This window comes from Chelonia mydas, chromosome 1, assembly GCF_015237465.2.
Source record: "Chelonia mydas isolate rCheMyd1 chromosome 1, rCheMyd1.pri.v2, whole genome shotgun sequence".
Lineage (NCBI taxonomy): Eukaryota > Metazoa > Chordata > Testudines > Cheloniidae > Chelonia > Chelonia mydas.
In genome coordinates this window covers 252,219,295-252,231,621 of record NC_057849.1, presented here as the reverse complement: position 1 = coordinate 252,231,621, position 12,327 = coordinate 252,219,295, and the positions used below count along the sequence as shown (strand labels likewise).

General features: G+C 43.4%; 1 protein-coding gene across 4 annotated transcripts in view; it reads left to right on the top strand.

Moving 5' to 3' along the window:
- LARGE1 (LARGE xylosyl- and glucuronyltransferase 1) overlaps positions 1-12,327 on the top strand; it is a 375,539-nt gene that overhangs the window by 331,267 nt on the left and 31,945 nt on the right. For all 4 annotated transcript variants that reach the window (XM_043542469.1, XM_043542463.1, XM_043542466.1 and 1 more), the window contains 2 exons: positions 507-670; positions 6,642-6,920. In XM_043542469.1, the coding sequence (XP_043398404.1) occupies positions 507-670; positions 6,642-6,920 (443 nt within the window). The remainder of the gene's footprint in view (positions 1-506; positions 671-6,641; positions 6,921-12,327) is intronic.

The following is a 12,327-nucleotide window of genomic DNA, read 5'->3' as shown; positions in this document are numbered from 1 at the left end:
CGGGCGCCCCAAATCACTCATCCCATTTCAAAATGTAGGCCTACATGTCTCACCATTGTAGTTGCAAAGAAAATCTTCACATTGTGAATCTAATGTAGTTCAGGGCAGTAATGTCTGCCTGAGTCTACAGACAGTCTGAAACATTAGCTCTGGGAGAGAAGTGAACTGCCTTATTCATCTCATCAGAGTGATGACTCTGAAATCTAATGATAATTTAAATGCCAGTGTTGTTGGCTGTTTCACTGCTGGTTAAAGAATCCAAAAGGGCAAGGGACAATCATACTGTAAAGTTCTGCCCAATCTATTGTAAGTGGCTTTTTTTGGCACCTTGTTCTATGACTCAAATAGGTGAGGCTTGGGAGAATACCACTACTTCCCCGCCCCCCACCATATTCAAGCTGTGATTCAGTTGTGCCACGACTGGGCCACCCAGAACTCATTATTCTCCATGCTTTGCAATAGGAAATATGGAGTACAGCACCTTTATGCCTGATGTTTGTTTACAGCTTCAGAAGCAGCTGTCCGAGCTGGATGAGGATGACCTGTGCTACGAATTTCGTCGGGAGCGCTTCACCGTCCATCGCACTCATTTGTATTTTCTACATTATGAGTACGAGCCTGCCTCAGACAACACTGATGTAACTCTGGTGGCTCAGCTCTCAATGGACAGGTAGGGAAAGCTCTTTTGTTCTGTAAGGAAATCAGAAACAGTGAATATCTCCTACAAACTCCAAGAAGCTTCCCAGAATTTCAGCAGTGCCATGCATTAGAGAGAGGAGTATGACATTTTAATTGTGAAAATAGGGGACTTGCACTCTTGAATGAAGAAGTAGGTGTTGTACAAGTATCCACTGTTTATCTATGCCAGGAACTGAGGTGCATTGGCAGAGCTGCATGAGAAGCTGAGGTTTGGAATAGCAGAGGTTACTACCACTCAGGACTGTGGGGCATGGTTCATTTGTTGTGATTTATAACAACCTATAAAAATTAGGAGAACTGTGTACTGGATGTTGACACAGTACAAGAGCTGGTCAAAATGTTCAGCATAAAAAAATGTCTCATTTGCACGTGCATTTTCTCGACACTAACATTTTCCTGTGGAAAATGTCAACTTCAATCTTTTTTTTTTTTAATTTTCTCATCAGGAGAATTGATACAAAATATTGTTTCTAGTTGACATTTAGAGGTGGAACATTTTTTCAGTTTGAAATGTAAGTTTGAAACAAAAAAAAAGTTATTTCAACATCTCAGATTATTTCATTTCTTAAAAAATATTAAAGTTTTCATTTTAACATTGATGATTTGAAACTTTTCGGAATTTATCATTCTGCTCAATTTTACAAAAGTTCAATTTTCTATTCTGAAGTGAAAACTAATTTTCTGAGGGATGAAAATTCCATCTGCTGACCAGCCAGTACACAGTACTTGTCTTGTCTAATCCCAGCAATTGCAATTAGTGGTCCACTTTCAGAAACTTAAAAATTTGTATTAAAAACAACAACAAAGCCCACCCCAAAATCAACCACCTAAGTCAGTCTCCATTTTCCTGCAGTTTTTAGTCTGAATCTGCAGCCATGCCTCGCTCTGGCTGCTCTCAGAATGTGTTACAAGAGGGGGAAAGCACCACTTTAATATGAACAGGCAACTGATGCTGCAGTAAGTGGCTTCAAGGTTAAACTCATGGTATGATGGGATAACATGATTTTGGCAATCAATTGATATTTAAATATTCATGGTAAATAGGCCCAATGGCCTGTGATGGGATGTTAGATGTGGTGGGATCTGAGTTACTACAGAGTATTCTTTCCTAGGTATCTGGCTGGTGAATCTTGCCCATATGCTCAGGGTTCAGCCATATATATATATATGCTCAGGGCTCGCCATATTTGGGGTCGGGAAGGAATTTTCCTCCAGGGTAGATTGGAAGAGGCCCTGGGGGGTTTTCGCCCCCCTCTGTAGCATGGGGCATGAGTCACTTGCTGGAGGATTCTCTGCACCTTGAAGTCTTTAAACCATGATTTGAGGACTTCAATAGCTCAGACATAGGTGAGAGGTTTATCGCAGGAATGGGTGGGTGAGATTTTGTGGCCTGCGTTGTGCAGGAGGTCAGACTAGATGATCATAACGGTCCCTTCGGACCTTAATATCTATGAATCTATGAAGTGGAGCACATACAGAACACAACATGACACGTGCACGACACCTCTTTAGCTCTAGCAGAAGGTCAGTACTATTCCAGGGAGGACCAAAGGAATTCAGATTGACAAAACATTTTCAGAATATTATAAAAATAAATACAGTCTAATGAAAGTGGCACCATTTAGCCACCTCCTCAGCACTATATTCTGCACATTCAGCCATGATTTGCCAGGTTCACCAGAGCTTCGTGTATTGATTTTTAATTTAAGAAACATTTCTTAAGTATTTGCAAACCTTTGAGTAAAAAAAACAGTCTCTGAGTGAATGCCATAATAAATTAGTAAAGCTGGTATGTGTGTGGTTTCCCTCCAGAATTTAATTCAAAAGAACGAGCTGCAGCTCTGTGCCATTTCACTGGCAATGATGCAAAGTCTGATCATCTGTTCTGGATCCTCACAGGGACACACATTTTACTGATAGACAGAGCTGCAGTTTTATTCAGAAAGAACACCCCTTCCAATGCAGTGCAGGAAAACTCCTTCCATGCTTCACTGGTGTGTTGTTATTATTTATTGATTTGGGTTGAAAATACTCTTTCAGCTAAAATCAATAAATAATATCTTACCACCAAAGAAGCATTTAGCTGTTTTATTTTTCCCTCATGTCTTTCAGTTGCTGCCTTTTTTATCTTCTTTAGCTGCTTTTATTAAGCTCCTCTGTAGCAGTTATAGAGATTTGTGAACAGTGTCTCAGAAAGAGATAGACATGTACATAAATGATATGCTGCATAGTATATACCTGCATTATTCCTTCAGACTATTGTAAGAAGAAAAGGAAACCCAAGTCAGCCGCTATCAGTGTCTTCAGATCTAGTCCCGCTGGGGCTAAGACTGACATGATTGCAGTGATAGGTTTATGGATGTTTGTCATGCAGGCCGGGGGGAAAGGGAAGGGGAGCAGAGGTACATGTTAGAAGTCCAAAATAGATGCCCACAGAAGGAGGCACATTCATTGGTGTTTGTTACTTGTTATATGTTGTCTTTCAGACTGATGCAGATTGCTTGACTGCACCACTAGCTATGAAGGCGTTATTCAGGAGTATACCTTGGCTAGACTGCCTTTCTAAAGCAATGTCTGTCCTTAGCATTCAGCTGTCAGAAGTGGTTGTTACAGTGCAAGCTTGAAGTGTGGACAAAAAAAGCCACAGTTGACACCAGTTGAGTGTATTGAAACTGGAATAAGAGGGAGTCAAGTGGCAAAAGAATTCTTAAGGGGGAAGTTGATCACAAAGAAACAATCAAACAAACAAAAAATATTTACAATAAAATCCTCTTGACTGGGCATAGACCCTGTTGGAAACAAACATGTACCAACTGATCATCTTGATTTGTCAGAGACTATATTGTGCTGGGACATATTTACTTCATGAACTTCTTTAAAAGTGAGCATTGCACAGAGCAATTTTTTGAAAAACCAAAGAAACTATATTTCTTGGTTTAGAAGCCATAATTTGTAGATTTTAAGGGCAAAAGGAACAATTATGATCATCTAGTCTGACCTCCTGCATAACACAGGTCATAGAATTTCACCCTGTGATTCCTACATCAAGCCCAATAACTTGTGGTGGATCTGAGCATATCATTTAAAAAGACACTACAGAGCTGGAAGTATTACTCCTGGGGGAATCCTGCACCAAAAAAATAAAAATTCTGTGCCAAAAAGTAAAAAATTCTGGACACAATATTTTAAAATTCTGCAAAATTCTGCACATTTTATTTGTCAAAATAACACAATATAATCACGAGTTTCAATTTATTTTGGTAATTTATTTCAAAATACCTGTCAGCAAGTATGGCTGTAACAATACAGACAACACAACATATTCAGAAAATGTTTTTGACAAATAGATTCCTTATTAGGCATATTAATACAGAACTTTGAGTAATAATTCATTAAAACTGAAATACAGAAACTTATTTCCTGCACCCCTCAAAAGCAGTGCAAAGGCTTGGGGGAGCCAGGGATAATGGAGGAGCTGAGGGAGTGGGAAGTAATTGCTGAGAAGGAGGCTGGGAGTGAACCTGGAGGCTTGTTAGGTGTGGGTGGGATAAGTACGGAACAGGTTTTTTTTCTGGCGAAGGATTGTTAGGAAGTTGTGGAGCCTCCCCAGTGCAGACCCTGGTGGATCCCTAGCCTTTCGCATTCAGCCAGGCATATCTGCACATGTCCCCATGTGTCCCTGCACTCTCACTCTCTCCTCTCCCCATGTGTCCCTGCACCCTCACTCTGCCAAGCATAGCTGCCCCTGTCCCCATATGTCCCTGCATCGTCTCCCCCATCCCCATGTGGCCCTGCACTCCCATTTCCATTCAGTCCCTGGCTCAGTGTTATCACCCAACTAGTTCATGGCCCCAGCCCTAGTCTGTCTCCCCACTAGCCCTCTGAATCCCAGTCTGGGTGACCCCCACCCCCCCCAGCAGCCCCATGTGCCTCTGTCCATCCCCCCTCATATCCCATGCCTTCTCACATGGCCCCACAGGCAGGGTGCAGTGAGAAGGCAGCCTCTGCTCCCTCCCTCTCCACAGCTGGCTGCTCCGGCCCGTGAGCCAGCTGCCCTCTTCTCTGGCACCACATCAGCCCCTGGTGGGTGAAAGGTGCAATTGCAGAGTGACCCCCTCACAGCTTTTCTTTGCCTCCCCATCAGAATCGATTATTCTGCAGGGCCAGGAGGAATCTGTGGGAGACATTAATTCGGTGCTTGCTTAGTGATGTAGAATTCCCCCAGGAGTAGAAATATCCTGAAGTGAGCAAAACTGTATGGTGGGAAATGTATATTAACAAAAAACAGTTCCCTCCTAACTACTGTGCAGAGTGTGCAGACATCATCAGGCGTGCCGTTTAAATGAGTTATGTGTACCATGTATCCATTGCTTAGAGTCCTTGAAAGGCATTGCTCTGCATCTGTTCCCTGGCAATTTTCCCATTTAAGCAAGGGTGCCCTTTATCTGAGATCTGATTAATAGGATTTTGCTGATTGATTGGTTTCTACTGTGTAGCAAAAAAAAAAGTATGCTTTTCTTTATTGCTTAGCTGCCTTACAGGTTTTATATATGATTCCTAAAATCAGTAGCCTAAAGCCTTTCACATACCTTTTAGATCTTTTTTATTGATCTCTGTTTCTAGTACAGCTGCATGTTGCACCCTGATAATAGCCTTTGTTTCAATAATAGATAAAAAGAAAATAATGCACCAGGTATAGACTAGTCAAGGTAATCTTTCATATCTAGGGAAAAAGCTTTATATTTCCTGGATGTCATCAGGATCACTCAAAGCTGGAAGAAAAAGCTATTAAATAAAAATCAGAATTTATATTTTGCTGGTATGAACACATCATTCCTTTCTGCTACAAAGCTTAGGGAGATCGTAGGAGTGGGAAATTATTTCCTTTGATTACTATGATGCAGAAAACTTTTCTTGTGTCTTGTCTGAATATTAATGGGGAAAAAATCTACTGATGTGGAGATTTGGAAGGTAGAGAAAACAATTGTACTCCATAGTCTATTCTTGCTGATTTTGAATGGAATACCTAGCTATGCTGTATAGCCTTGTTTCACTTAACATTAACTAAAGATGCTTTTTAACCAGAGCTTGCTATATTATTAGGCGTTACATCTTAATCTCTATATGTCCCTCTAGAAACTGCCCGGAGTGTTTAGAGCATTTTGACCAGATAGGATTCAATTTAGTTCTGTATATGGAATCTCTGTTTGGTGTTTTTGTCAATAATGTCATCACTGGTGTATGAGTTTTTAAAAAATATTATACATAAAATCTGTTTTTAAAAGTCAATGGCATAAGAGCTTGGAGAGAAATCATTAAAAATTCTACAAATTGATATTCCAAAGGCTATTTCTGTTTGAAATGTTTTCTGTTTACACTCCATGGTCCAACCCCCCCTCCCGCCACTCCACCTCCTCCACACACCCCACATGCCCCATCCACCCTATCCCATTTCTGTAGATGTGCCATCTTTGTGACTATGTTTTCTTTTGGTCCGTAGGAATTTTCATAAAATGCAGTAATCACCCAATCCATCACATTGTATAACCTTCAAATATCATTCCCTCTCAAAACCTTTTAGGACCCTGCCCTTCCAGGGCCCTTGTAGTATTATAGCAGCCAAGTGCATTATGGGCTACTACATCTGTTCCCTTCCACCAGCTGCTTGAAAGGAGCTACAAAACCTTACTAGTTGAGGTTACCTTGACTTCAGTGAAAGATGAGAGCACTCAGCACCACCTTGGATCATAAGGCCCCCACCTGTAAGTGAAACTACTCAGGCAGATCCCTGCACCTACACAGAGCCCCACTAACTTCAGTGGGACTTCACATAGGTACAGGAGTCCACCTGTGCAGGCCTTCATGCAGCATCATGGCCTATGGCAGGAAGAGTCCCAGAGATATCCGTTTCCCTTTTTTGATTCTTCCCCTTCTTCTTTCAGGCTCCAGATGCTTGAAGCTATCTGCAAACATTGGGAGGGTCCAATCAGCCTGGCACTCTATCTTTCTGATGCAGAGGCCCAACAATTCCTGCGCTACGCCCAGGGCTCGGAAGTCCTCATGAGCCGACGCAATGTTGGGTACCATATAGTGTACAAGGAGGGCCAGTTCTATCCTGTGAATCTCCTGCGGAATGTGGCCATGAAGCACATCAGCACACCATACATGTTCTTGTCTGACATTGACTTCTTGCCCATGTATGGACTGTACGAGTACCTCAGGTAAATATAGGGGGAGGCTGTTCATGCACCCTTCCCCCCCCCCCCCCCCCCCCCCCCCACACACACACACACAGTGAAACAGTTGGGTCAGGCCCTAAGTGGAGCATAATAGCTTTGGATATTAGAAATGTGTGAACACCAAGCAGGGGAGAGGAATTATTTAGGGTGGCAGAAGGGGCTATAACTAGACATAATTGGATGAAGTGAAGAAAGGAGAAACTGAGACAAACAGTGAGCTCTATGAAACTGGGGAATAGTTCCAAGGGAAGTGGTGGAAGGCCCTCATTACTTGTCAATTTGAAAATTATATTGGACCAAGCACTAGTAAATGTGTAGTAGCTTCCTGTGTTAGCAGGGAGATGGGCTGGGTGACCTATTAGGTCTTTTCCATCTCTAGTGTGTAGGGTTCTAGGATGTCTGTGACAGAGGAAACATGCAAAATGTTACTGAAGTTGTTCTCCGCATGTGGTACTGTTAACCCAGCACTGTACCCTGGAAATGGGGTTATGATCCAAGCAGGTTTGATATGTGATTGCAAGACAAGAGCCTGTCAAGGCAGAATAATTAGTGTACTGAAATTGGAAGGGGTGACTTGAATGTGTATTGTATAGTAATGAATGTGAACACACTTGACTGAGTGAACTCTGAACCTCTGATCATTTAACACAGCCTCCTTTAATGGAGACTTTTTCCCTCTGCAAAGAGAGGCTGACACCAGAGCCAAGTGTGTGGGGCAAGGATGACACCCTCTGGTCAGACAGAAGGATTTCAATTCCTTAATCCCTACTAGAAAAGGAGTACTAGTGGCACCTTAGAGACTAACCAATTCATTTGAGCATAAGCTTTCGTGAGCTACAGCTCACTTCACGATGCATCCGATGAAGTGAGCTGTAGCTCACAAAAGCTTATGCTCAAATAAATTGGTTAGTCTCTAAGGTGCCACTAGTACTCCTTTTTTTTTTTTTTTTTTTTTGCAAATACAGACTAACACAGCTGCTACTCTTAATCCCTATTGAATCTCATTTTTCCTTTGCTCTTCATCTCTCTCAAAAATTGGTAACATTTGATCAAAGTCATCCAACGAGGGTTCCAAATATGCAGACATTCAGTTTAATTGCACAGGCCTGGGCTCTTTGAATATAAAGAGAAATACACATTTCAGTGAATGGGATTGATGCAGGAAAGCGTTCGTCTCAAATTCACAGCTCATTCAGTTTTTTTCGTCTCACACAGACACACAATGAGGTGAGCTGTTTGGCTGTAGAAGATTCCTGCACCATTTGGATGCAATCTGATTCCTACTTTTATCCCATTCACCTTGTAAATCTGTATATGGGTGTACATGCACTTAACTGCATTAAAACCAAGGGAGTTACACCCTCTGGTGTCAGCTCTCAGTTTATCCCCGTATTTCTCACCTATTTTAAGAATGTCTCCTTCTGTTCTTTTATGGTGCAAGAATTACAAAACAATTCTGTTCCTTCCCCCAGGATGACCCTCTCAGGACACGCAAACGGATTATTATTATTAGCTCTTCTTTTCTTTGGTGCCTATGTCTCATATGATACATGTCCCATGCTTTCTGTAGATTGACCTCCAGTTAGAGCTCTGAAAGAGGTCCCCATGGCTATGACATTGGCATGTGTTCCAGAGAAAGCACCTCATTCCTTCCCACTGCTCAGAGGTACAGTAACGGAAGGCAGCACTAAAAGGCAAGAAGAAAGGAGGAACAGGAGGATAATGTGGAGAAATATACTTGAGACTCTGAAGGATAGAAATAATTTTCAGAGTTTGAATTTGCTTCAGATGACTAAATGGAGAGCCCCACCTAGTGGTGCCATTAGGAAGTGAGAAGATTTCCACTGAAAGTTGCAGCTGGTGTGTGATGCTCCACAAATGTTCATGCAGCTCTCACACCAGTCAGACTCTGTGATTCCCTGTTGCTCAGGAAGGTCAGAATTGCTAATCTGACCTTCCTTGCTAATTCCTAATCTGACCCTTTACAAAAGGGCATTTTGTGAAGGGCTTTTTGTTAAATAATGAGCAGTTTTAAGCAAAATAGCATAGCAAGCTGCCAGCCTGTTTTAAACAATGGTGACCCCCGTGTACTTCTTCACTGGAGTTCATAGTGGTACCTTCTGTGGGTAGTTGATTAGTAATATACATCTGAATGGCAGAAATTGTTCTTTAGGATTGCCCATGCATGCATTCATTTCTGTCCCCCCACGTATAGTAATAATAGGCTGACAGAAATAATGTATGATGCTTAAGGCCTGGCTCTTATAAAGGGAAAGTCCCTCTGATAATACATTGATTTATCCATACTGTATATCTACAGTCTACCTGGTAAGAAGTATGGGATGGGGGAGATGTAATGATATAATGAATGTACGCTTTCAGAAACTCCCTGTGTCAATGGCTTGGCCCAAGATGGAGAAGGTCTGGCCATTATTCTAGATGTATGTTGCCAGCAGCTAGATTTGAGATTTTTCACAGCTGTTTATAGAAGGTCACGTCAGTGCATTTGATCTCCATCAAAACTCTTTCCCGCCTCCCTTCATCTACTATAGAGTATGAGGAGAAAGACATGTAGAGTTCAGAGACTTTCAGTTTACAATACTAAGGTCACCTTTATAGTGTGTCCTGAGTAGAATTCTTTTGTCACCTGCAGCATTCAGTCATCTGTCACTCAGATCACCTCAGCATTGCCCCAAAGCCAAAGGCTCCTTTTTGGTAGCTGTGAGTACTATATTTGAATCATCGTAGAGGTTTTTTAGCATGAAATAACTAGACAGGTTCTCTCTCTAGAGCATCTACAGCTGCAGTGGCTAGTGCGAAGGTTCCCTCCTGGCTTACCTGTCTCAAATATACTCCTCACATCCACTGACACACTGGGAGTTTATATCCTCACTGTGTTCCTCTGGATTTATACCTGCCCCTCTCTAGCATGAAATGTGAAATATTTTTGGCCGCCTTGCACTGTGCATACACTGTGCTCAATGGGAGACAAACGTCACAAAGTGGCTGTTAGTTTTATTTGTCGGATGTATTTGTTGGTTTTGCAGAGAGGAAGAATGATCTGATGGACTGAGCACAGGACAGGGAACTCTCGGGTTCCAACCTCAGCTCTGCCACTGACTTGTAAATTAGTCTTGGACAAGTCACTTTAGGCCTGGTCTGAGCCCCATTTGAGTCAGTGGAAAGACTCCCATTCAATTGAGGGGGTTTAGGATTAGGCTATTCACCTTTCTTTGAGAATGTCTACACTGCAATTGAAGGTGTGATTGTAACACAGGTAGACATACCCATGCTAGCTTTAATACAGTTAGTATGGCCCAAAATAGAAGTGAAGATGCAGCAGCACAGACCCCGGCATGGGCTAGCGATGTGGGTATGTACCCAGGGTTCTGGGTGGGTTTGAACAGTTTACACTGTAATCAAAATGTAAGTCTGGAAGGGACCACAACAGGTCATGTAGTCCTGTCCCCTGCACTGAGGCAGGACCAAGTACACCTAAATCATCCCTGACAGGTGTTTGTCTATCCTGTTCTTAAAAGCCTCCAGTGATGGGGATGGGGACCAGGTGGGTGGTAGTGGTCGGGGAACTCTCTCCTCAGGGGGACTGAGTCATCTATCTGCCGTCCCGACCGGGAAAACCGAGAAGTTGCTGCTTGCCAGGAGCTAGGATTCACGATGTGACGGAGAGACTGCCGAGACTCATCAAGCCCTCGGATCGCTGCCCCTTCCTGCTTTTCCACGTGGGCACCAATGATACTGCCAAGAATGACCTTGAGCGGATCACTGTGGACTACGTGGCTCTGGGAAGAAGGATAAAGGAGTTTGAGGCGCAAGTGGTCTTCTCATCCATCCTCCCCGTGGAAGGAAAAAGCCTAGGTAGAGACCATCGAATCGTGAAAGTCAATGAATGGCTACGCAGGTGGTGTCGGAGAGAAGGCTTTGGATTCTTTGACCATGGGATGGTGTTCCAAGAAGGAGGAGTGCTAGGCAGAGACGGGCTCCACCTAAGGAAGAGAGGGAAGAGCATCTTCGCAAGCAGGCAGGCTAACCCAGTGAGGAGGGCTTTAAACTAGGTTTACCAGGGGAAGGAGACCAAAGCCCTGAGGTAAGTGGGGAAGTGGGATACCGGGAGGGAGCAGGAGCGCGCGAGAGGGCAGGGCTCCTGCCTCATACTGAGAAAAAGGGACGATCAGCGAGTTATCTCAAGTGCCTATACACAAATGCAAGAAGCCTGGGAAACAAGCAGGGAGAACTGGAAGTCCTGGCACAGTCAAGGAATTATGATGTGATTGGAGTAACAGAGACTTGGTGGGATAACTCACATGACTGGAGTACTGTCTTGTCATGGATAGATATAAATTGTTCAGGAAGGACAGGCAGGGCAGAAAAGGTGGGAGAGTTGCACTGTATGTAAGGGAGCAGTATGACTGCTCAGAGCTCAAGTATGAAACTGCAGAAAAACCTGAGAGTCTCTGGATTAAGTTTAGAAGTGTGAGCAACAAGGGTGATGTCGTGGTGGGAGTCTGCTATAGACCACCGGACCAGGGGGATGAGGTGGACGAGGCTTTCTTCCGGCAACTCATGGAAGTTACTAGATCGCAGGCCCTGGTTCTCATGGGAGACTTCAATCACCCTAATATCTGCTGGGAGAGCAATACAGCGGTGCACAGACAATACAGGAAGTTTTTGGAAAGGGTAGGGGACAATTTCCTGGTGCAAGTGCTGGAGGAACCAACTAGGGGCAGAGCTCTTCTTGACCTGCTGCTCACAAACCGGGAAGAATTAGTAGGGGAAGCAAAAGTGGATGGGAACCTGGGAGGCAGTGACCATGAGATGGTCGAGTTCAGGATCCTGACACAGGAAAGAAAGGAGAGCAGCAGAATACGGACCCTGGACTTCAGAAAAGCAGACTTTGACTCCCTCAGGGAACTGATGGGCAGGATCCCCTGGGAGAATAACATGAGGGGGAAAGGAGTCCAGGAGAGCTGGCTGTATTTTAAAGAATCCTTATTGAGGTTACAGGGACAAACCATCCCGATGTGTAGAAAGAATAGTAAATATGGCAGGCGACCAGCTTGGCTTAACAGTGAAATCCTTGCTGATCTTGAACACAAAAAAGAAGCTTACAAGAAGTGGAAGATTGGACAAATGACCAGGGAAGAGTATACAAATATTGCTTGGGGATGCAGGAGTGAAATCAGGAAGGCCAAATCCCACCTGGAGTTGCAGCTAGCAAGACATGTTAAGAGTAACAAGAAGGGTTTCTTCAGGTATGATAGCAACAAGAAGAAAGTCAAGAAAAGTGTGGGCCCCTTACTGAATGAGGGAGGCAACCTAGTGACGGAGGATGTGGAAAAAGCTAAAGTACTCAGTGCTTTTTTTGCCTCTG